This window comes from Pagrus major, chromosome 7 (genome assembly GCF_040436345.1).
Source record: "Pagrus major chromosome 7, Pma_NU_1.0".
In the NCBI taxonomy this organism is placed as follows: domain Eukaryota; kingdom Metazoa; phylum Chordata; class Actinopteri; order Spariformes; family Sparidae; genus Pagrus; species Pagrus major.
In genome coordinates, this window is record NC_133221.1 from 34,464,609 (window position 1) to 34,490,704 (window position 26,096).

The 26,096-nt window shown below is 40.3% G+C and overlaps 1 protein-coding gene across 6 annotated transcripts in view; it reads left to right on the top strand.

Moving 5' to 3' along the window:
• The window catches only part of mthfr (methylenetetrahydrofolate reductase (NAD(P)H)), a 56,665-nt gene that overhangs the window by 29,231 nt on the left and 1,338 nt on the right, over nt 1–26,096 (top strand). For all 6 annotated transcript variants that reach the window (XM_073470322.1, XM_073470321.1, XM_073470319.1 and 3 more), the window contains 6 exons: nt 4,036–4,286; nt 5,417–5,551; nt 5,748–5,928; nt 6,247–6,429; nt 6,524–6,625; nt 6,715–6,834. In XM_073470322.1, coding sequence (XP_073326423.1) covers nt 4,036–4,286; nt 5,417–5,551; nt 5,748–5,928; nt 6,247–6,429; nt 6,524–6,625; nt 6,715–6,834 — 972 coding nt within the window. The remainder of the gene's footprint in view (nt 1–4,035; nt 4,287–5,416; nt 5,552–5,747; nt 5,929–6,246; nt 6,430–6,523; nt 6,626–6,714; nt 6,835–26,096) is intronic.

The following is a 26,096-nucleotide window of genomic DNA, read 5'->3' on the forward strand; positions in this document are numbered from 1 at the left end:
TTTTAAGTGACCAACTCCTCCGTTTGACTTTCAGCCATGGCTCTCCATGCGGCTACCGCTACACACATAAACAAGGAGGCGGGTAAGAAAGCGTGTCACTGCCCGTAATTCGCTATGATTGATCGTCAGGTTGACGACGTAATACGTTTGGTGAGTCGGTGCATCAGCATAGAACTGCAATTTATAGAATGTGCCCTAGAGTCGATCCCTACGATCTCTGCACTTTGGCAGATCGTCTACACATTCTAATCCTTCATGATCTAATATCGTCATATCGCACACCCCTGGTTGACTAGACGTTGGGTGTTGGTTGCTTGCCAACATAACTTAAATCCAACTAAATAACAACGTCAGCTTGGAGTTAGATTTTGACGTTGTTTGTATGTTGTTATTATAACGTTGAAAAAACTTTGGGCTTTGGTCAAAAGACCGACAACTGAATGTCAGAATTCTACGTATATTTTACATAACTGGTGAGGTTGACTAGACGTTGGATATTGGTTGCTTGCCAACAAAACTTAAAAACAACTAAATAACAACGTCAGCTTGGAGTTAGATTTTGACGTTGTTTATATGTTGTCAATATAACGTTGAAAAAACGTTGGGCTTTGGTCAAAAGACCTACAACTGAATGTCAGAATTCTACGTATATTTTACGTAAACTGGTGAGGTTGACTAGACGTTGGATGTTGGTTGCTTGCCAACATAATTTAAAAACAACTATGTCGAGTTGTCAGCTGGGTTCTTGGCAGTCTATTGAGTCTAAGTCATGTAAGCAATCCTCATTGGCAGCTCTTGCATATACCCACCTCTTACATCATCGTACACAGCTCACACAACAAACCTGTTGGTTAAAACTTCTCTGAAAATTTGGATTCAGATAAGGAGATATTTTGGTTGGCAGTCCTTTTCATTTAAATCCCCTGTCTTTGCTAATCCCTATTTCAAACCATCCGTAATGAATAAAGCTTTCCTAATATGGTACAATGCGGGCATAAAGCAATTTCAAGATTTATATCACAATGGAACTTTTGTCTCCTTCCAATATTTGTCTGACACCTTTAATATTCCTAGAACTCATTTCTTTCGCTTTCTTCAAATCCGTAACTTCATTAGGAATATTTCCTCTATATTTCCAAGACAACCCTCTTGCACCCCCTATGACCACATATTAGATAAGTCTTTATCATTCAAGGGTATTATATCAGCCACTTATAGTGCGCTGACGGCACTTTCACCCTCATCCATTTCTGACAGAAAATCTCAATGGGAAGGTGAACTTGGGAAACCCATTTGTGACAAATCTTGGGAGACTGCCTTGAGCAGAGTTCATAGTTCATCAGTCTGTGCAAGACATGGGTTGCTACAATTCAAGACTTTGCATCGCATCCATTGGACTAAACTCAGACTGTCTAAACGGTTTTCTGATGTAGACCCATTATGTGATCGATGTAAGTGCAATCCAGCATCACATACACACATGTTCTAGTCTTGCCCAAAGCTAGATCATTATTGGGCATCCATCTTTGACACAATGTCGGGCTTCCTGGGACAGCCGATTTCACCATGCCCTTAAGTTGGGTTATTTGGGGTTGCTCCTGATCATCTAGGCCTAACTAGGGCACAATCAAATAGTGTTGCTGTCCTCATGCTCCTGGCCAGGCGGCTGATTTTGATCAAATGGAAAGACTGTAAACCCCCAACATTTACACGCTGGGTCAAGGAAGTACTTTACTTTCTCAAACTTGAAAATATAAGATACTCTCTGAAAGGATCAGCAAAAAACTACAATAAAATATGGGGACCTTTTCTGGATTATGTCAAGGCACATATCACACTATCCTTAGACTAAGTAGAGACATATACTCCACAGCATAAGGTTACCATCAGTCACCATAAGGTTATTACAGCTTTTAATCAGTGGTCACCCCCTCCCCTAGATGTGATATTTTCTTATTGTTTCTTTTTTGTATGTTTGTTTCTTCTTGATAATTTGTCGGATAGCTTTATTATACTTTATTCTCTAAGTACTTTTCCTTTTTGTCTTTTGTACCTCTATTGTAAGTCATTTACTACATTCAATGTAAAATTATTTCAGATATGTTTAAGAGGTAACATCCAAATTGAACTGAAATAAAAAGAATGTTAAAAAAAAAAAAATAATAAGGGCAGGTGTTGTGCCATGTGCACATAGCTGACACTGGCACAGCGATTGGAGAGATGCCACCTAAAAAGGGAAGTAAGAAGAACAATGTCAGCAGAGATCAAAAGAAAGTGGTTTCCAAGTCATTGCCATATTGTACACAGCAGGCCATTGCTATTAAGCATGCTTTCTCCGGGTTGTATATGAGCTTTCCACCTGCAGTATCGAGGCGCATCCACCTGGCCCTCCCCACTCCAATTGTGCGCTCTCCCACGGAGCGAGTGTGCGCGTGCCAGTGGTTGTAAGAGCGCTCCTGTCTCGTCTGGGGATTTGCCAGGGGGGTCATCAGCCATGGAACGAGGGCATAACCTTGGTCACCTACGTTACATTTTTATGAACTTGAGTTTTATAAAAGTGAAACTGGATGGGGGTTTTTAGAATTACAAATCACTTACCAATCAGCCACCCATCTCCACCAACTCCTTGAGCCAGACGCATCCCCACAGAACTATTCTGCAGCACAACATTATTGTGTGCTCCCCCTGTCCAACGGGCCACGACATTCAGAAGATGGCAGTTTGCATCTGATATTATTTGGAGGTTAATAGAGTCATGCAGCCTTAGGTTGAAGAATGGGAATGGATCTTGAGAGGGTGCACCACAGCAAAAAAAGCATTCTTAATCTCTACCTGCTGGTTAGCATTGTAGAGGAACGATATGTACTGGGGCATGAGTGATATTATTCCTTTCAGTACTCTTTGAAGGACAAACCTCAAAGAGGACTGAAATGCCTGACCTGTCTCCTATCTCTCTCTGAAATGATCCTGCAGCCAAAACTGTGTGTGCGCTGAGTACTTGGAGGTGTGGAGACAGGGATTTGACCGGCTTGTGTTTCCCCTAAGTTAAGGCTCCAGGTTATTGCACAAATCCATAAGAAGTACTCGTGGCAATCTGAACAGCTCGGCAGCCATTCATCTGTCTCATCAAACAGATTGGTGTGATTTCTAAAAATGTGCTCTCTGTGTAAGGCCTGGTTTACCAAAGCAGCTAGTATCAGTAGTTAAGCTATGATTCAGGTGCTAAACACAAGCAAACATCCCAGGGTCTTTATAGTCTTAATTAGGATCAATTAGCCAATAGTATTTTTAACCACGAATTAAACCATCCAATCATTAAAAGTCCTGTAATCTAAATTTCATTATATTATGCGTTTTTTTTGTTTCTATAATTTAAAACCTATGTTTCCGTGCATTGGACAAACAAATTGTGGACTGTGTAAATGGGATTTTTTTCTCTTTTCTTGGTAAGAGTGCTCTCAACCACTCAAAAATAGAAGAGCCAAAATAAGAAAACATTGGTGAATCCCAGAAATCAATGGGTACTAACAAAATGAGAGACAATCGTGGATATAAACACCACCATTACACCAACACAACATACAGTGCTAACATAACCCTGAAAGAGAAACTTGTCAATGACCTGTATTCACTATTCATTGTATAATCATTGTAGTGTATTAACTCGCCCTATGTGTCTATGTTCTGTCTGTGTTTTGTCTTGCATTGATAAAATATAGGAAAAAAATAGATGATCCATCTTTGCTCACTGCATCTTAGCCTTTCTCACTTTCAAGTTTGCGTAAACTACAGGTTAGGGACTTCCTTTTTTAAAATACAAAAATGGAAATTATCGTTTTTCTAATCGGTATTCCAGCAGGAAATTCTCTATCTGTATCAGCTGATAAAAATCCATATCGTGCATTCCTAGAGGAAACTATCTGGTGCTCACCATAAACAATTGGCCAAGTCCCTCCCAAAGGCTGGAGCCTTTGGGAGCCTTTGGCCAAGAAGATGTTCATAACTATTATTAAATTTATGACTATTCATTGTCAGGGTTACCAGTCTCTGCGTCAGCTCGTCAAGCTGTCGAAGCTCGAGGTACCAGAGGAGATAACCAAAGTCATCGAACCCATCAAAGACAATGATGCGGCCATCCGTAACTACGGAATCCATCAGGCAGTAGAGATGTGCCGTGTGCTGATGAACAGTGGCAAGGTACCAGGGCTCCATTTCTACACACTGAATCGAGAGGTTGCCACCATGGAGGTGCTCCGACAGCTGGGCCTGTGGATAGAAGACCCCAGGTCAGTAATCCCTCTGTCTGCTTAATATTCTTAACATTAAATCCCTCTGAGTCAACAGTGCCCGGTTCAAATCTGCTTCAGATGACCTAGCAGAGCATAGAAATGCCTCCAAAGCTTTAAACTCGTAAATCTGCATATTCTTTTTAATTATATAACATATATTTAATATCTAATCACATTCCACATGTTTGTATACGACAGTATGGGAAGTCTATGCTAAATCACAAATAAAATGATCAAATTGATATTAAATGCTCTTTTCCACTTTACTATACCTTTTAGCAAGCATTAACAACTTAATGGATCCCAAAATCTGCAGAGATAATTAAAATATCTTACGCTGGGACACCAAGTAATTTAGCAGCAATGCCTTAAAATCATTATTGTAGCAGTTTTTATTACAATAAAAATTTGAGTTTTGCACTGGTAACTGTCAGAAATCGATATGTATCAATATCTCTGGTATCTATCTCATAGCCCCCATGATATCTTGCACAAATTATGGACGCTAATCCTTTTTCTTAGAGCGATTGGTATGGCATACCGTCATTCCTACAGACCTGCTTTAGACTTTTTCCAAGTAATACTACTAACACTATTATCATGCTTAGCTCACTTGGTTAATACTTCTAAAGCCTTCAAAGTGCCGACTGTGGTTCACTTAATGACACTTTGTTACTTTAAGATAGTCTTGCCGAGGATCAGAAGTTTCATCAATTCATCTCAGGGCACCACCCTTTAAAGCTGTTCTAAGTGTTCTTGTGTGTGTGTTCTGTCCTTATTGGATGTGGGCAGGGATACCAAAAAATGTATTTTTTCTTTTATCTGCAAAAATATTGGAAGGAATGTCATGGGTTACTGACCAAACACAACAGTGATTACTGTTGGAATATAGAGCTACTTAACACTTACTTGATACTTTTAAATAATTAAATTTCAATTCTAGAGGTTGCTACTGTGTTCTCAATTTGTGTACAGTGACCATAATACTCCATACACACAAACTCACATGACCAAGTTTTGTATAAAGAAAAAGTTTATGCTAACAACTTCACACAACTAATAAAGAACTACTAAAGAAACATTCTAATTTGAAATGTCCCAGAGTTTCAGATCTTATTTTCTTCCAGGCGGCCTCTTCCCTGGGCAGTGAGTGCCCATCCCAAGCGAAAGGTAGAGGATGTTCGACCCATCTTTTGGGCATCCAGGCCAAAGAGCTACATCTACAGAACCCAGGACTGGGATGAGTTTCCTAACGGCAGATGGTGAGCTCAGTCATACTGAACAGATTTAACATGATGAAACTTGAATGTCAATTTTCTCATTAATGCATTTTATTAAGTGAATAAATGTTAAATTACTATCAACATTTTTACTTTCTTAGTTTGGGTTAATACAGAGAGTTATGTGAATTGGTGTGAATCCCACTGTCAAATGACTAAATGGTGTTGACCGCTTCAGGGGGAACTCCTCGTCTCCAGCTTTTGGTGAATTAAACGACTACTACCTGTTCTACCTGAAGAGCAAGTCATCCAAAGACGCACTGCTGCAGATGTGGGGTCAGGAGCTGATGAATGAAGAGAGTGTATTTGAGGTCTTCACGTGCTACATTACAGGTCAACCAAACAGCATTGGACACAAGGTAGACGAGATGGAACAGTGATAGTGTTTCTACTAGGGCTGACCCAAATGCTTCGAAGCTTCTGCCGTTGTCAGTGGTAATCATCATTATTAGTATTTAACTAGTATTTTAAAGGAGACATTGTATTGACTCCACTGAAACAGGAATAAACAAATACAGTAAATAATGGCCAAATAAAGTTTGATATCTCATCCCACCCCTCGTGTAATTCTCACTGGTGCTTATAAGCACCATAAATGGTATTTGGTACAGCCCTAGTTTCTACAACGTTCACGAATGATATCTTTCTACACATTACTCTTGATCCTTTTCTGCTAGGTGATGTGTTTGCCATGGAATGATGAGCCTCTGGCCCCGGAGACCAACCTGATGAAAGAAGAGCTGGAGAAGGTGAACAGACGAGGAGTCCTCACCATCAACTCCCAGCCCAACATCAATGGCAAAACTTCGACAGACCCTATAGTAGGCTGGGGACCTGCAGGAGGCTACGTCTTTCAGAAGGTCTTGCCTTGATTTTGTCTTTTTGATGGAGTGCTTAGCAAGTGGGCTGTTTTTGTCTTGTACGTTACCTTATTCCTCTTGTTTTAAATCCAAGGCCTATCTGGAGTTCTTCACCTCCAGTGAAAATGTGACTGCTCTCCTCAAGGTACTGAAAAAGTATGAGCCCCGTGTCAACTACCACATTGTTAATGTGCACGTAAGTTTAAACAGAAAGCACACGTAATTCCATGTTTGTGAGTGTATGTGATCATTACGTCATTAACTAATGCATATTTCTGTGTCCAGGGGCGTAACCTGACCAACGCCCCTGACATGCAACCAAACGCTGTGACGTGGGGGATCTTTCCTGGCAGGGAGATTGTTCAGCCTACTGTAGCGGACCCAGTCAGCTTTATGTATTGGAAGGTAAGACCTTTTAATGTGCACCAATTATTTAGGGATGTACAGTCTTGTGACCGTGGCTTCTTTTTGCAGACAAATGATCCAATGTTGAAGGGGGCCCATTAACATTTGGCAAAAAATTTTTTTTTTTTTTTTAAAACTCAGAATGTAGTAGTTATTGAATGGTCCCCTTGTAATGGAAGTAACCTATTCACTAAGGAGACCTGCCAACCTGTACACATTTTGCATTGCAGGTTCTCATTTTGGCATCAAAGTATGCTGGTATGTTTTGTCTCTCTAATGTATGCAGAAAGCTGGTCATGCTTTGAGAATTTCATGCCCGAGGGGCAGAACCCTTTTGAAATTGTGCTGGTTTATTATTGTTGTTGTTGTTGTTGTTATTATTAGGGTTCAAGTCGAAGGGCAAGATGCTATTGAAATTGTGAAGGGGCGTATTTATTGGTGCAAGTGGGCGTGGCACATGACATCATAAATAATTAATTGGCCATAGCTCACTAACCATTGGTCCAATCATCATTAAACTTTGTAGATATATTCAGGCCGTGGGTGGGAATAACCCAAAGATTCCACTGGATGCATGTCCGCTGCGTTTTGGCTCCAGTACAGTTTTGCTCCATCGTCCGGCAACCCCCACCAGCTGCATTTTGAGTCCGCCGAACAGCTGGAGTTACGAGACCGAGCAGTTCCCACGATAATTACATAATCAGCTCCGCTGCTGTGGCAGAGCCGTACTGAGCGGACCAATTGACTTGAAACTTGACACACAAGTCCAGGTAATAGAATTCTACAAAAAAGCCACCGGAGCATACAGGTCAGCCATCACAACATTTGTGCTAATTAGCATCAGAGGCACATATGTTGATGCACAGACTGGTATATGTCAAAGTTTAGTCAGGATATTGTTTTGAAACCATTAAAAATGTTTTAATGGCAGCAAATAGTCACACCTGTTGTCCTCCTCTCTCTGTAGGTAGATCAGAAGTTGTGATGAAATTAGGTTTACACATCTGTAGCTTTGAAGTTGTCTGTGTGTGTGTGCGCACGCGTGTGTGTGCGTGTGCATGTGTGTGTGTGTGTAGCCCCATGTAAGTAGATCAGAAGTTGTGATGACATTATGTTTACACATCTGTAGCTTTGAAGTTGTGTGTGTGTGTGAGAGAGAGTGAGTGTTAGAGGTCATTGTGTGTGTGTGTGTGTGTGTGTGTGTGTGTGTGTGTGTGTGTGTGTGTGTGTAGGCCCATGTAGGTAGATCAGAAGTTGTGAGGAAATTAGGTTTACACATCTGTAGCTTTGAAGTTGTGTGTGTGTATGTAAGAGTGAGAGTTAGAGGTCAGTGTGTGTGTGTGTGTGTGTGTGTGTGTGTGTGTGTGTGTGTGTGTGTGTGTGTGTGTGTGTGTTCATTGTGCTGGAAAGCGCAACATTGTGACCCATTGCACTACTAAATGTGGCAAGGTCAAATTGACCTGGGAAGACCACAAATGCTATAAATTTTAATAAAACACACATAATTAAAAACAAAAAGTCACAATTAATTTTACTTGCAAAGAGCATAGTATGGAACCATCCGTGTCATTTTAAGGCAATTATATGGAAGAAAACGAAAGTTCTGACATATTGACTTTTGAAAGCGGGTCAAAAAGACCCGAAGACAACAGGAGGGTTAAAATTACATGGACACACACACACACACAATGACCTCTAACACTCACACTCACACTCTCTCTCTCTCTCTCTCTCTCTCTCTCTCTCTCTCTCTCTCTCTCTCTCTCTCTCTCTCTCACTCACTCACTCACTCACTCACTCACTCACTCACTCACTCACTCACTCACTCACTCACTCTCACACACACACACAACTTCAAAGCTACAGATGTGTAAACATAATGTCATCACAACTTCTGATCTACCTACATGGGGCTACACACACACACACACACACAATGACCTCTCTCTCTCTCTCTCAATTCAATTCAATTCAAATTTGCTTTATTGGCATGAATGTTACAAGAACTATGTTGCCAAAGCATCAAGAATCAATGAACAAAACAAATACAACTCACAGAATCAAATATATACAAAGAAAAGAAAGAAAAGAAAAAGTATATATACATTTATATTGTATACCCTATGTGTGTGTGCGTTTGTGTGTTTCTCTAGTCTCATGGCAGAGTGTTACATATTGTGCAGCTAACTTTATAAATTGTGGATCTTCTCCCGGACAGACTTTTAACAGTTCATCACATGTTTTTCCCTGATACGATGGATCTGCTGCAGTTATCTGCTGTAGGAAAACCTCTCTCTCAGTTTGGTACAGGGGGCAGGAGAGGAGAAAATGGGCCTCAGTTTCTATTTCTCCTGAAGAGCAGTGTTTACAGACTCTTAATTCTCTGGGCTTCCATTCTTTCTTATGCCGACCTTTTTCAACCTGTAGCTGATGGTCGGTGAGTCTGTACATTGTTAGTGTTCGTCTTTGTTTGGGGTTATGTATGCTGACCAGATATTGTGCTGGAGAATACTCTCTATCCAGTGAGCGATAGCATTCCAATTTATTGATGGATTTGATTTCATTCTTCCAAATGTCAATGTAAGTCTTTTTATTCTCTTTGTCTATAGATAGCAAGTGAGTTTTGAAGAGAGTTTGGAGGTCTTGGATTTTGAGGTGGCAGGTTTCTCTGGTGTTTCTCAGGGGGTCTGTCTCTGGACAGAGGCTGTTACTGAGAAAAGCTCTGTGGTGATAGGAATCAGGATCAGCTTGTGCTAAGTGAACCTGGAACTTATTTGACCTTTTGATCATGTGTAGAGAGAGAGGGAAGTGTCCCAGCTCTGCTCTACATGCATGGTTTGGACAGTTTCTGTGGACCTTGAGGATTTCCTTGCAGAACTGAAGGTTGAGTTTCTCTGTGGGTGTTGTGTCCCATGAGGTGTGCCTCTGGGTCATTAGAGGGCCCCACACTTCACTTCCATACATAAGGATGGGTTTTATTACACTGTTAAATAGTTTTAGCCAAATTGTAACTGGAGGATTGAATTTATATAGTGAGCTTTTGATGCTATAGTAGGCCCTGCGTGCCTTTTCTGTGAGGGAATGTATTGCCTTGTCCAGGCTGCCTGATGAACTGATGATGATGCCCAGATAATTATATTCCATTGTATGCTGAAGTGTGGTCCCTCTTACCCTGAAAACATGTTTGGACTCCTGTAACCTGGCCTTTTTCTGGAATACCATGACTTTGGTTTTGTCAAGGTTGATATCTACTGCCCAGTTTTGACAGAACGTCTCCAGCAGAGAGAGGTTCTGCTGTAGGCCCTGTTCTGTTGGGGACAGTAGAACCAGGTCATCTGTATACATGAGGAATTTGATTTCTTTGCCTTGTAGATCTAATCCTGGGCTTGAGGACTGTTCAAGAAGAGTGGCCAATTTATTGATATAGATGTTGAACAGAGTGGGAGACAGGTTGCACCCCTGATGCACTCCTTTTCCTTGTTTGAAGAACTCTGTTCTTTTGTTTCCAATTTTAACACTGCACTGGTTGTCAGAATATTTGGATTTGATTAGATCATAAATTTTACCCCCAATTCCATATTGGAGAAGTTGTAAACATAACCCATTGTGCCAAATTGTGTCAAAAAAGCCTTTTTTAGATCTACAAAACATGCAAATATCTTTCCTTTGTGTTTTCTGTGAACATGCTGTTGGATGAGTGTGTGGAGAGTGTATATGTGGTCAGATGTTTGATGTTTGGGTAAAAAGCCAATTTGGCTTCTAGACAGAATATTATGTTCAGTGAGATAAGTGATTAATCTAGAGTTGAGGATGCTACAGAAGAGTTTACTTAGGTTGCTGTTGACACAGATGCCCCTGTAATTGCTGGGGTTATACCTGTCTCCATTTTTAAATACAGGAGAAATGAGACCTTTATTCCAAACACTGGGGTAATATCCAGTGGCCAACACCAGGCTGAAGTGTTTTTGCACGGCAAGTTGGAGTTTTAAGTTACTGTGTTTCAGCATCTCTGAGTTAATGCTGTTTATACTGCAAGCTTTTCCATTTTTAAGGGTTTTGATTTTGTGCTGTATTTCTTTAATGGTGATGGGGTAGTCAAGGGCACATTGGTTGTCCTTCACTGTCCTTTCTAGTTCTTTTAGTTTGTCTATTGTTAAAATTTGGTTATGATTCAGACCGTGACACTCTGGATTTTTATAGAGGTCTTCAAAGTAATCTTTCCAGATTTTGCCATTTTGAGTTGGGTTGGTCTCTGTACGTGGGTTTCTGTTGATGTTTTTCCATAATTTCCAAAAGGTGTTGTCATTTATGGCTTTTTCAATTTTGTTGAGTTCTCCCTCCATATATTGCATTTTTTTTAACACGAAGGAGTTTTTTGTATTCTTTCAGGGCTTGGACATATTCAAGCCTTCCTTATAGGTCATTTGGGTTCCTTTGTTTTCTGTTTGACAGTTTTCTCAGGTTTTGTCTGGATACAGCACATTCTTTATCAAACCAACGCTCTTTTTGTTTCATGTTTGATTTTTTAGTTTGTGAGATTTTTAATTTAGATTCTTTTGCCAAATGAATAAATATTGTATTTAAGTGATGTGTGGCCAGATTTACATTTTCTCTTTCAGGCTGATATTGGGTGTTGAGAAAAATATCCAGCATGTTGTGAATTTGAGCAGAGTCTAGCGCAGCGGTATAGGCAGCAGTGCTCTCCTCTGTCCACTTGTATCTCCTCGGTAGAGGAAACAGCCTTGGCTCAGGATTTGGATTTATGGTGGTTGACAATGACTTTTTCAGAAATAAGTTTATCTGGCTATGGTCTGAAAAGGGCTGTAGTGGTGATACAGTGAATGCATTTATATATTGTGGTTCAATGTCAGTAATGGCATAATCTACAACACTGTTACCTAACACAGAGCATTGTGTGAGTCTGCCCAGAGAGTCTCCTCTGATTCTGCCATTAACAATGTACAGACCCAAACATTTACATATTTGTAGTACCTGTTTGCCAGTTTTGTTAACCGTGTTATCATAGCTTTGTCTTTGTGTGTTTATGCAGGTCTGGTACAAAGGGGGACATTTGAAAATATGTTTGTTTCCTTCATAGTTAATGAAGTCTGGCTCTCTGGCATTAAGATCGGCACATATTAAGATTGATCCTAAACTTTGGTAGAAGGAAATTTCCTTCTGGAGTTCCTCAAAAACCTCCTCTGCATAATAGGGGGAGTTTAAGGGTGGAATATATATTGCACACAGATAGACATCTCTGTTGTTTTCTAGAATATTTGAGTGAATTTTAATCCAAATGTGATTTGTACCTTTTTTAACTGGTGAGATGTAATCTTTATATTCTCCTTTGTACCATATGAGTAAACCACCTGAATCTCTGCCATTCTTAATATGCTTGTGTTTTACAAAGGGTATAACAAGTTCTATATAATCGTTTGGACAGTTAGATTGATTTTGGTTTTGATTCCAAGTTTCATTCAATATTATTATATCTACATTTCTGATATTTTTCAGAAAGTCAGGGTTTGTTGATTTCAAACCAAAAACTGAAGAGCATATGCCCTGAATGTTCAGAATCAGAATCAGAATCAGAAATCCTTTATTTGTCCCGCAAATGGGGAAATTCCTTAGTCACAGCAGCCAAAGGACAGTATCACACTTAAACAATAATAAAAAGTAAAAAATAAACAATATAATAGAGATAAGAAATAGAATTAACTCGTATATACATAGTATTTACAATATGAACTTGGTATTTACAATATGACATAGTATTTATAATATGAACAGTGTAAGTATAAGCAGTTTTGTATTTTATTTACAAACATTAAATAATAAATATGGGTATTAAAAAATTGTCCAATTAGTGCAAACCAGAGAGTGTGTGGATATGTGTAGAGTTTAGTATTGCACAGTGCACATGTGAGGTCTACTGGGAGCAGTGCTGGTTGTATAGTCTGACAGCAGCAGGAAGGAAGGACCTGCGATACCTCTCCGTCACACACTTGGGATGTATCAACCTGTCGCTGAAGGAGCTGACCAGTGCAGTGATAGTGACCTGCAGGGGGTGGGACTCCTTCACCAGCAGCGATGACAGCTTGTCCATCATCCTGCTCTCTCCCACCACCTGCACTGGGTCAAGAGGGCATCCCAGGATGGAGCTGGCCTTCTTGATAAGTTTATCAAGTCTCTTCCTATCTGCTGCCTAGATGCTGCTGCACCAGCAGACTACTCCATAGAAAATGGCTGATGCCACCACAGAGTCATAGAAAGTAGTCAGGAGTGCCCCCTGCACCCCAAAGGACCTGAGCTTCCTCAGCAGATGGAGTCTGCTCTGACCTTTCTTGTATGTTGCTGCAGTGTGATCAGACCAGTCCAGTTTATTGTTCAGGTGAACTCCCAGGTACTTGTAAGACGTCACCATCTCAATGTCTGTTCCCAGGATGTCCACTTGTGTGCAGGGTTGTTTGCGCCTGCGGAAATCCACCACCAGCTCTTTGGTCTTCCCGGCGTTGAGCTGGAGGTGGTTCCGCTGGCACCAGTCCACAAAGTCCTGAATAAGTTCTCTGTAGGCTCTGTCGTCCCCGTCCCTGATGAGGCCGACGATAGCAGAGTCGTCAGAGAACTTTTGTAGATGGCTGTGGGGTGTTTGGTGGGAGAAATCAGCAGTGTAAAGGGTGAACAGGAAAGGGGCCAGGACTGTTCCCTGTGGGGCCCCTGTACTGCAGACGACTGTGTCCGACACACAGTCCCGAGTCCTCACATACTGTGGCCGGTTGGTGAGGTAATCGAGGATCCAGTTCGTGAGGTGTTGGTCCACCCCCGTGAGCTCCAGCTTGTCCCCCAAAAGCGCAGGCTGTATGGTGTTGAAAGCACTGGAGAAATCAAAGAACATGATCCTCACAGTGCTTCCAGGCTTTTCCAGGTGAGACAGTGATCTGTCCAGGAGGAAGATGATGGCGTCGTCCACTCCGATGCCAGGCTGGTAGGCAAACTGGAGTGGGTCCATAAAAGGACCCACCAGAGGGCGGAGATGGACAAGGACCAGCCGCTCCAGGGTCTTCATCAGGTGTGAAGTGAGAGCAACTGGTCTGTAGCTGTTGAAGTCCTTAGGGTGAGGGATCTTTGGTACTGGTACCACGCAGGAGGTTTTCCACAGCAGTGGCACTTTTCCCAGCTTCAGGCTCATGTTGAAGATATACTCCACAATCCTGCACAGCTGGTCTGCACAGGACTTGAGGAGCCTGGAGCTGATCCCGTCTGGACCCGTGGCCTTCTTCACCTTCATCACCTTCCAGCTCCTCCAGCTTCCAGCTACTTATTGAAAAAGATGTTATTTTCTTTACCTTAATTTTAAGGGTTTTTTTACCTTAATTTTACCCTAATTTTTACCTTAATTTTTTTACCTTAATTTACCCTATTTTCTCTCTCTCTCTCTCTCTCACTCACTCACTCACTCACTCACTCACTCACACACACACACACACACACACACACACACACACACACACACACACACACACACACACACAGACAACTTCAAAGCTACAGATGTGTAAACCTAATTTCATCACAACTTCTGATCTACCTACATGGGGCTACATACACACGCACACATGTGCGCACACACACACACATTGGGCATTGCATTGCATTGGGCTTTGGCCTTCCTCCAATTGGGGACAAGATAACAATAAACAAAACACTGAATTTACAGCATCCTTGGGGCATTTTACATTTCACTCTGCAGCACAGTGAACACACACACACACACACACACACACAATGACCTCTAACACTCACTCACTCACACACACAACTTCAACGCTACATATGTGTAAACCTAATTTCATCACAACTTCTGATCTACCTACATGGGGCTACACACAAACACACACACATATACACACACACACACACACAATGACCTCTCACACACACACGCACAAAACACAAACACACACAACTTCAAAGCTATGTGTGTAAATCTAATTTCATCACAACTTCTGATCTACCTACATGGGGCTACACACACACGGACACATGTGCGCACACACACACACACACATTGGGCCTTGCATTGCATTGGGCTTTGGCCTTCCTCCAATTGGGGACAAGATAACAATAAACAAAACACTGAATTTACAGCATCCTTGGGGCATTTTACATTTCACTCTGTAGCACAGTGAACACACACACACACACACACACACACACACACAATGACCTCTAACACTCACTCACACACACACACACACAACTTCAACGCTACATATGTGTAAACCTAATTTCATCACAACTTCTGATCTACCTACATGGGGCTACACACAAACACACACACATATACACACACACACACACACAATGACCTCTCACACACACACACACACACACGCACAAAGCACAAACACACACAACTTCAAAGCTATGTGTGTAAATTTAATTTCATCACAACTTCTGATCTACCTACAGAGAGAGGAGGACAACAGGTGTGACTATTTGCTGCCATTAAAAAAAATGTAATGGTTTCAAAACAATAACCTGACTAAACTTTGACATATACCAGTCTGCGTCAACATATGTGCCTCTGATCCTACTAGAGTCAAAATAATTTATAATTCCTGCTTTTTTACTCAAAAATTAGGTATAATTCCATGGAAATTAGGTATATTATACCATACTTTACAAAAATGTATGTAAAATTTGTGGTAATGTGTTGGAAACTAGTTGACTTAAAGGTGTAACACAGAATTGTGTTATCATTTTATACTTAATGCTTTATAAAACAGTCAAACAAGACCGGGTCAATTTGGAGGAGGATAACAGGTGTGACTCTTTGTTGCCATTGAAAAAAATTAAATGGTTTCAAAACAATATCCGGACTAAGCTTTGATATATACCAGTCTGTGATATTCCATCTACTTGTGTGCCTGTGATCATAACCATAGTGAAAATAATTTAGAATTTCTGCTTTTGTTTACTCAAAAATGAGGTATAATTGTATGTAAATGAGGTCTATCATACCATAAATTACAAAAAAAAGTGTAAAATATATGTTAGATATGTAAGATATGTTCACTAAAAAGTTTAAACAAAAACATTTGGTGATCATTTTATACCTCATGCTTTATAAGCAGTCAAAATGGGTCAATTTGACCTGAGGGGACAAAAGGTGCGTAGTAAATGGGAAGACAGTACGAGGGTTGAGGCAATTATATGGAAGAAAACCAAAGTTCTGACATATTGACTTTTGAAAGCAGGTCAAAAAGACCCGAAGACAATAGGAGGGTTAATAATAACAACAATAACGAAAAAGACACAAAATGATAAATAATAAATAATGGTAATTAATAATGATGATGATAAATAATAACAGATAATAGATCATAATGATGATAAATAATAGAAATTATAGCAAAAGTAACAATCCTAATTGTAAACAGCTTAATCAACAACATTGAGGGCAATTTAACATTTTATTTGATGGGAGCAGTAAGGGTAAATGAATAATGGATTTGGCGGGCACTGGCCAAAAAACAACCACTGCGTTAGCACAAAGTAGCCAATGTAGTTGCTTGGTACTGTACTGGTGATGCTCGTTCTTTAGTAGGCTAGGCAGGTTTGATAAATGCTTTAACTCCTAGCACTAGGACCAAAACTTGTGTGACACTGGTTGCATCGGGTTCACTACTCACACTGATACAGAAATATAGAACAGGGACCTTCTTTTAAAAAAATGACAAAACACTGACACAAGGTAGACAAGTCAATACAGACCCCATTAACAACAGCTTTGGTGAATCTGGCTGTGCACAACTGGCCTAATTTTACGGTGAGAGATTCAGCTACTTCTCTCAAGATGAAGCATTTATTCAAACATGCACTTGCAGAGTTGGCAAGTAGATACAATGGGTGTGTGGTTATTAGGGATGTCCCGATCAGGTTTTTTTGCCCCCGAGTCCGAGTCCGAGTCCTTTGATTTTGAGGACTTGCCGATACCGAGTCCCGATCCGATACTTTTATAAAACAATAAAAAATGAAGAAGAGAAAAGAAAATTGTGCAGGATGTCCCTTTTATTATATTTTAACACGTGTACTGTTGTAAACTGAGCACATAGGAGGTAGGCAGCTTGAACATTCTTAAGTCAGTACAAAAAAATATTCTTCACATTAGAAGTAGAACAACTACTAGTGCAACATTAGAACTTAGTGCAATCACAGACTCAATAGTCTAGTATATCACAGACTCAATATAGTCTAGTACAAATATAGCAGCTTAACTTAAAATGCCAGTCAGGCATTAAAATATAAAATAAAACAAATGAACAAATAAAACAAATTTAAATGAAAGTGACTAAAGTAAGGCCAGTATTGTGCTTTTTGAAACTACACTACACTCCTATTTCTCATGCTTCTTCTCCTCTACCGGCTTCAAAACGTGTATGTTTTTCAGGCTTGGTTGCCTGTGTAAACTGTGTGTATTGCGCTGGGTGTTTATTTTTCAGGTGTCGTATCAGGTTAGTGGTGTTAAAAGCAGCTTTGTCCTTGCCACCCCTCGAAATCCCCATTTGACAAATCTAACAGTTTGCGATAGCATCGTTCTCCTCGTTCACTCTGAAGTAATTCCACACAACAGACATGATAGCAGAGGGCTGCTTCAGCTTCAAAACAAACAGGCGTGCTCTGCGCGCATGCGGTGTTTCTGCGAGCTGTCTGTCTCTTGCAGAAAGGGCTCTGGCTGTGTGTCATGTGATGCGGTGCGGTGGTAGTAAATACTAATTTTATTCGAATTTATGTTTAATCACCAATAGCCAATATATTAAAAACTGATAAAAATAATGACTTTAAATATATATATGTATGTATATATATATATATATATCCGATCCCTGATCGGCTCATAACGTCCGAGTCCGGATCGAGTCTGCAATCACGTGATCGGCCCCGATTTCCGATCACGTGATCGGATCGGGACAACTCTAGTGGTTATCACAGATAATAACTACCTCCCAGTAATAATAATGACTTGACCTGGTTTATCATTTACATGAATATACGTCATACTACCAGATAGCCACAAGGGATCAGGGCATGATCATAAATGAAACACCAGTATGGCGCTGACTTCAATAAACAAGGTCACATGAACCACATAGACCAGTGTTGCTCTGGTACACTAGTTCAGTGATCCCTTACACTGTCAGTAGCAATGTGACAAATACAGGCTGTCTCAATTTAGCACCTTATAAACACAGTCATTCAGGTAAACAGGTAGTAATTTCAATTGTAGCAAATAATCATGTTACATAATCAATCAAACTTTATTTATATTGCACCTTTCAAACGAATCAAAATGCAATCCAAAGTGCTGTACGAGTGATTGAAAAAGAAATAAACATGGTATAAAACAGGTTTAGAGACTAATGCACAGCAATTGCAATAAAATGAAAAGATAAAAGAATAAAAGAAAGAATAAAAGATATAAACAAGCAATAAAAATAAAACAGGATAAAATATTGAGCCTGTAATACTGAGCCTGTATCATAGGCAACTGAGTCCACTTGCCTGTGATACAGCGCTAAGACATTTTCAAAAATTATTGGACATTCTTATTTTTATTAGACACATTAGACACTACATAAAAGCCAGACTAAATAGATAGGTTTTTAGTTTGAAGTAGTCTGAAGTAGCTAGCAAACTCTTAACATTTGGATGCTGGAATATCAATACTGTGGCTAGATGTGGGATTTAAAAGGGAATCTATTGTACTAAAAAGCAGTCTGGGAATGTGAATGTTGGTGTTTATCATGTTTGAGAAATATTTTTGATGTGATTTTCGAAGTGCCTCGTTGTAGTTTTTAAGTTTTTCAGTGAGTATGTTGTGGTGGATTTATAGTTTTGTTTTACGCCATCTGCGCTCATCAATTCTGCATTCTCTTTTTAGAGCTTTGGTTTGATTATTTTTACATGGGTCAACCCTTTTCGTAGTTATTTTCCTGGTTTTAGTTGGAGCTACTGCGTCAATTACGGTTTTCATTTTACAGTTAAAATCATTCACAAAGTCTTCACAGGATGATGGTAAGACCAGGGGTGGACTGGGACAAAAATTCAGCCCTGGCATTTTCTGTTCAGACCAGCACACTACATTATCAGCGGACACCACGTAGAAGTCCACAAATCTCGCGGCGTCTTCTCTCACTAATACTACAAAGGAGAGTCATATTCCTTGATAGCAGTTAACAAATAAAGCACGTAGCTATGAACTCAAGGACTAAAATTGACAGCTATAGCAATCAACCAATCAATCTTTATTCATTATAGTGTCAAATCACAACAGAAGTTATGTCATGACAAGGGGTGGGACGAGACTAACGGGAAGAACCCAAAACCAGATTCTACCAGTTAGCTGGAGGGGGAGAAAGAGCGACAGAGACAAAGAGACAGAGACAGGGAGATAAGGACAAACAGGGACAATAATAACAAAATATCCTGACAAATAATCTAAATAGAAACATATTACAGACAGTAGCAGCATTAGAGCTGGAACTCATTTGTATTAACGGTGACTCAGTCATTATGAAACCATAAATAGAGAATTGAAAAAAAATAAAAATATCTATAGCTGTGTGAAAAAGTCTAAGAATTACAGGTCTGAATGCATTCTCATATACGTGTATGTGCACAAGTTTGTATTGCCCTACTTCCTCGTCTGCAGCCAGCCAGCTCCACTCCTCACCAAATTCGTGACCTGCAAGAAATGGCAAACAGAACTTGTACTCAGTATCTGTGTACTGACAAGTATATGTAGCCAAGTAGCCTTTTTGTGACGTGGTGACACCTTTAGTACAAACTGCAAAATCTTGTTGATAACCTGCAAAAGCATGTCACATGTTCAAAATAGAGGTCATTCCTCAAAACCAAGTATTCATATCAATGAAAGTGTGTGTGTGTGTCATTAAAAAAAAAGTCCTGACACCATCACTTATGAACAAGATAGTCAAATGGCTTTGTCGTGTTTTCATTAGGACACTTTACTAGTGTTTTCCAATGCAAAAAAGCCAGATCTTTGTGACCTGAAAATGCTCAAGACAACACTATACACAGCCATTTGAAAACTACAGTAAAAGTAACACATTCACACACAAATTAAAGTTACACACAAATTATACCTTAAATAGTTATCACCTCAGTAAACAATAAATGAATTGAAAGATTACAATAAATTCAATGGTAAATATTGCAAATTAAACTTATTATTTCCTATAGGTTTACTTGTATTTTGTGCTAAAATTCACGATTGACGATTTAAAAAGATGTCGCAGAGTATGTTAAACTAATAGTCTGCTAATCATAACTGAAAACACTGCTCTATTAACAAATAATATAATAGTATAATTCATATTTATGAATGTGTAGAAATACAAAGTCTCTACTGTTGTTAGGGGTTGCTGGAATAAATCTGAATTTGATGCTTTGTTCTGCCAGTTGTTGCCTCAATGATGGCTCAAGAGTCTCCAGTGGCTCCTTGAGCTCTCTCTCTCCTCCATGAAAGTTGGTGCCTCTGTAGCAGAAGAGATCATATGGCTTGTCTCACCTTGCTATAAACCGACGTAAAGCCAGAGGATCCAGTAATGAAGATAGATAATGAATCTCTGTGAAAACTCGTTCAGGGCCAGCATGGAGTAAGCAATCATCGTTGTCTTTCACCAGAGGTTGGTAATTGGGTGCTCAGGGCTGAGGACAACAGGATACAGGCTGTCTTCCGGTAGACTCTCTGCTTTGCATAGTCACCCGACAACCCGAATAAGGCCCAATGACTGGTCATATTCAAGGGTGAGTGCACTTAAGAGGCTGCATGGACAAACTGGCTTACCATGTTGTCGTGTCTTTAGCTCCTTTGGAATGCTATCAGCCTGTATCTTCCTCAGAAGGATGACAGGTATATGTGTCCCTCTGGATACTCTACCTGCAGGTAGGCCACTGATCCATACAGTCAGGCTTTATAAATGGAATCATGGTCAATATACATTGCCTGGCCAAAATAAAAGTCACCACCAGGATTTAACTAAGCAAAGGTAAGAGCCTTCCATTGGATAAACACTGCAGTGATTGATATGTTTCAGCAGGCAACAAGTTATTTAACCCTAACTGATGCAGTCAGTAGCCTCTCATTTCTTAAACAACCATGTCTGAAGATATTTCCTGTGATTGTGGAAAAGATGTTACTCTGTTTCAGAATGGTTGAATTATTGGCCTGCATCAAGCAAAGAAAACAACTGAGGAGATTGCTGAAACTACTAAAATTGGGTTAAGAACTGTCCAATGCATTATTAAAACCTGGAAGGATAGTGGTGAACCATCATCTTCGAGTAAGTAATGTGGTTGGAAAAAATCTTGAATGATTGTGATCGGAGATCATTTAAACGTTGTGGTAAAGTCAAATGGTAAAAAATCTACAGTAGAAGTCACGGCTATGTTTAATAATGAAAGTAAGAGCATTTCCACACGCACAGTGTGAAGATTACTTGGGACTAAACAGCTGTGTTGCCTTAAGAAAACCACTAACAGTGAGTCCAAGTGCTGTATCATAGGCAACTGGACTTGTTTCAGTTTCTTGAAGACATTTCACCTCTCATCCAAGAGGCTTCTTCAGTTCTAACTAACTGGAGGGGAGTTTGCAGGCTTTTACCTTCTGTGTGGGAGTGTCCTTACAGAGTCGTTAAGGACACGTGTGAGCTCTGAGTTTCAGCCTGCAAACTCCCCTCCCCTGTTCCAGAGTGATGGCCGCATCAGGGTAAGAAGAGAGGCGGATGAAGTGATGCACCCATCATGCCTAGTGGCTACCATACAAGCCTCTGTGGGGTCAGTGTTATGATCCAGGGTTGCCTCAGTTGGTCAGGTCTAGTTTCAGCAAGAAGTATGTGCCCAAAAAATGAGGTCACCTGACAACCTGAATATAATGAATGACCAGGTTTTTCCATCAATTGATTTTTTCTTCCCTGATGGCACAGGCATATTCCAAGATGACAATGCCACGATTCATCGGGCTCAAATTGTGAAAAAGTGGTTCAGGGAGCATGAGACAAGATTTTCACACATGATTGGCCATCACTGAGTCTAGACGTTAACTAGGGCTGGGCGATTAATTGAATTTCAATTTCGATTTTGGCTTCCCTCGATCATGAAAACAAGATAATCGTAATAAAACGATCATTCTGCCGCACGCCGTGTCTTGTGTGGTAAATGCAGCGAACCCTTCCATCTCCACCTGTGCACTCCGCTCCGCCCCTCCCCCGCCTGAACAGTTTCGCTTTCAGCCACGCCGGTGCGTGTTTGGAAAAAATGTGTAAGAAGACGGTAGAAGATGGCAGAAAGGAGCCTTTGGTCGGGAAGAAAGATAAAGCGAATTCTGTGGTGTGGAAACACTTCGGTTTCGAGGAGTCTGACTCGGAACAAACGAAGATATTGTGCAAGATAGGCATATCCACCCGGCTCCCGCAGGCATGAAGAAATAACGGATGCCGTCACATACATGATTGCCAAAGACATGTGCCCTATCAACACCGTTAGCGAGCCGGGGTTCAATTAACTGATTAACACATTGGACAAGCGGTAGTAAGTGTTACCATCACGTCACCATTTCAGCAGAATTGCGCTGCCTGCCCTTTATGACGAATGTCGCGGAAAAGTTGCAAGAGAAGTGTCAACAGCATTATATTTTGCCACCACAACGGACCTATGGTTTTTTATTTTTACATTACATATTATTTAATTCATTTTATTAAAATATTTTTCTTATTTAATTGCATTTTTCAGTTCAAACTTATCGTGTTCAAAGAAATACCAGAGTTAAAAGTTCAATAAATGCTTGTTCTCAAATCAATGAATAATCATCTTTAATAATCGTGATTACAATATCAATCAAAATAATCGTGATTATGATTTTTGCCATAATCGAGCAGCCCTAACGTTAACCCCATTGAGAATCTTTTCAGGAGAAGACTTTACGCTGTGGCCCGACTACCCCACTCTGGGCAGAAATAAATGTTATGACATTGCAGAAGCTCATCAAAACGATATCACGGTGAATTTGTGCTGTAATCAAAGTTAAAGGCAATCCAAGTAAATATTAGTGTCTTTTTTTTTTTGTCCGGGCAGTGTACAAAAACTATACAAAACAAAACATTTACATACACAAAAAAACATTTTAATGTCAAAGTGAAAACAGATTTCTACAAAGTAATGTCAATTAATTACAAACATAATGTAAAATAAGTGATTGCCTAAGCATTCACCCCCTTCAAGTCAGTGTTTAATAGAAGCACCTTTGGCCACAATCACAGCACTAGTCTAGAGATGTTTTAATAGCGTTTTCTTCTTCCGGATACCAATTCCGATACATGGGCTTTGGGTAAACCAAGTTCCGATCTGATACCAGTGTGTGTTTATATTAAAAAAAAGAAGAAGAAGATGACTTTGTTTTCCTTTTTAAATAGCTGTAAATACTACTAAACCTGTATGGATGTGATATGATTGCTATCATTGTTGTATGGCCTGGCTCAGGTAAAACTTTGCAGAGAATGATTGCCATACAACATTCTTTTATTACCTATTTTGACTTTTAGAGCAGCGAAGAATTAATTTTTAGTGCGTAACGTTAGGCAGAGGTAACAGAGCTAACTAGGAAGTAGCAGGGTCCCATTTCTAAATAACATGGTATCGGAGCGGTGCATAGACTCGCATACTCGCTGATACCGATACCTGCATTTTCAGCTGTATCGGCGGCATTCTCGATATTGGTATCGGAATCAGAACAACTGTAACTGAGTCTGTGCGGCTAGGTCTAAATCAGGCTTGCAAATCTGGACGCTGCAATTTTACTCCATTCTTCTTTGCCAAACTGCTCAAGCTCCATCAGGTTGCTGTATGCTTTGGGTCATTTTCTTGCTGGAAAATAATCTTCTCCCAAGTCGTAGTTCTCTTGCAGATTGAATAAGATTGTCCTCTAGGATTTCCCTTTATTTCGCTGCATTTATTTTACCTTCTACCTTTACAAGCCTTCCAGGGCCTGCTGACGAGAAACATCCCTGCAGCATTATGCTGCCCACCACCATGCTTCACGGTGGGGATGGTGTGTTTGTTCACTTCTAAATAAGAATTTCCACTACACACATCACCACAAATAATAGACGATTCACACAAGGTTGTCTTTGTGTAATTTAATAAAGTGGTAAAAGCAAAAAGTGAAGGAGTTAACCAATTTTAGCTCAAAGGCCAGCCTCATCCACCAAGCGAACCCTGGCAGAGACTGACAAAGAGAAAGGGAGATTTCACAAAACAATATCCAGATGGCATTGGATGTACCCACAACACCCGACATGTGTCCATGGAGCGATATTGTGCACAAACACTTTCCCATAAATCAGCAAGGTCATAGTAAGGTTATAGGTCAATACGTGAAATAAAACAGTGCAAGGTAATGTAAGGTATCATGGTTAAATGCAAATGATAAATTTTACTACTACAATGTGCATTGCTGCTAAACATAGTGTGTAGTCTGATGGCCAAAAAGCTACTTATTGGTCTCATCAGACCCAAGAACCTTCTTCCAGTTGACCTTGGAGTCTCCCACATGCCTTTGGTTGAACTCTAGTCGAGATTTAATGAGCTTTCTTCACCAATGGCTTTCTCTTTGCCATACTTCCATAAAACTTTGACTGGTAAAGAACCTGGGCAACAGTTGATGTATGCAGTCTCTCCCGTCTCAGCTGCTGAAGGTATTATCTCCTTCAGAGTAGTCATAGATGTCTTGGTGGCCTCCCTCACTAGTCTCCTTCTTGCAAGGTCACTCAGTTTGTGAGGACAGCCTGCTCTAGGCAGATCTACACATGTGCCATATTCCTTCCATTTCTTAATGATGGATTTAACTGAACTCCGGGGGATGTTCAGTGACTTGGAAATGTTTTTGAGATCATCCCCTGATTTATACTTTTAAATAACCTTTTCACAGAGTTGCTTGGAGTGTTCTTTTGTCTTCATGGTGTTGATTAACCAGTGACTGGACCTTCAGACACAGGTGTCTGTATACTACAATCACTTGAGACACATTCACTGCACTCAGGTGATCTCCAATTCACTAATTGTGAGATTACTTGCACAAATTGGCTGTTGAATTAGGTCAATCACTCTAAAGGGGGTGAATATTTATGCAATCACTTATCATTATATATTTTTATATATTTCATTATATATTTTTAATAAATTGACATTACTTTGTAGAAATATGTTTACACTTTGACATGAGTTGTTTGTAAATGTTTTGTACATTGACCATGATTCTATTCATAAAAGCAATAAAAGGGGAAAACATCCAAGGGGGTGAATACTTCTTTATAGGCACTGTATATCTCAATATGTCAGAGGGAGAGTGCCTCTTAGGGTCAACCCTTTTGGCAGTTAGCCGTAGCTCACATGATGTTGATTTTGCTTTATCTGGGAGAGCTGTGGTGAGCGGGGTGAATTTAAGCAATTGTCCACACAGAATGAAGTGTGAACTGTCTCCAGAAGATCCTCCTGGCTGCTTTGGTAATCTCTGACATGCCGTTGGACAGCATAGATGGCACAGCAAGGACTGCAAGCTGTGCCAAAAGGGTAGTACACGCCACTCATAAATATCGGGTGGTCTATTTCTTTCCATATCTTGCCAGAGGAAGTGGCGAAGTGAGAGGTCTTCTGGAAGGAATCTGATTTGGTGAAACATACTACGTAATCAGTACTCCATCTATTTTGACACAGGTGGTCTTTCCTTCAGGAATAGAAAGTGCTGCCTGATCTTGTTTAGATCGTGTCACCTCCTTGTCATTGCGATAGGGCAATACATCATCCGCCACAGTCTCTCAGCATGCTGGTGCGATTCAGAGTGAGGTGTCGTAAATGAGTGAGGTCATGAAGGCAGGAGCTGTCTGACCCTGTTGGTCCAAAGCCTACTGGCTGGATAGGGGTCATTACGTGTGGATGGTCAGATCCAATCAGTAACCTGGGCTGCACTTTAGTGAAGGTGTGTAGAGGGAGTCGTCTCAGGTCGGTGTATTTTCTTATCAGTGTGTTTGCTGGAGCTAAAGCTCAGCTAAATGGAGTTTAGTTGCAGTGAAGGCTTGGCAGATGGAGTGATACGCTTGTGGCTGTGTGTTGACACTGACAGACACCTCAAATGACACCGCCATTCCTTGGACCTTGACTACATTGTGTCTAATGGTTTTCAG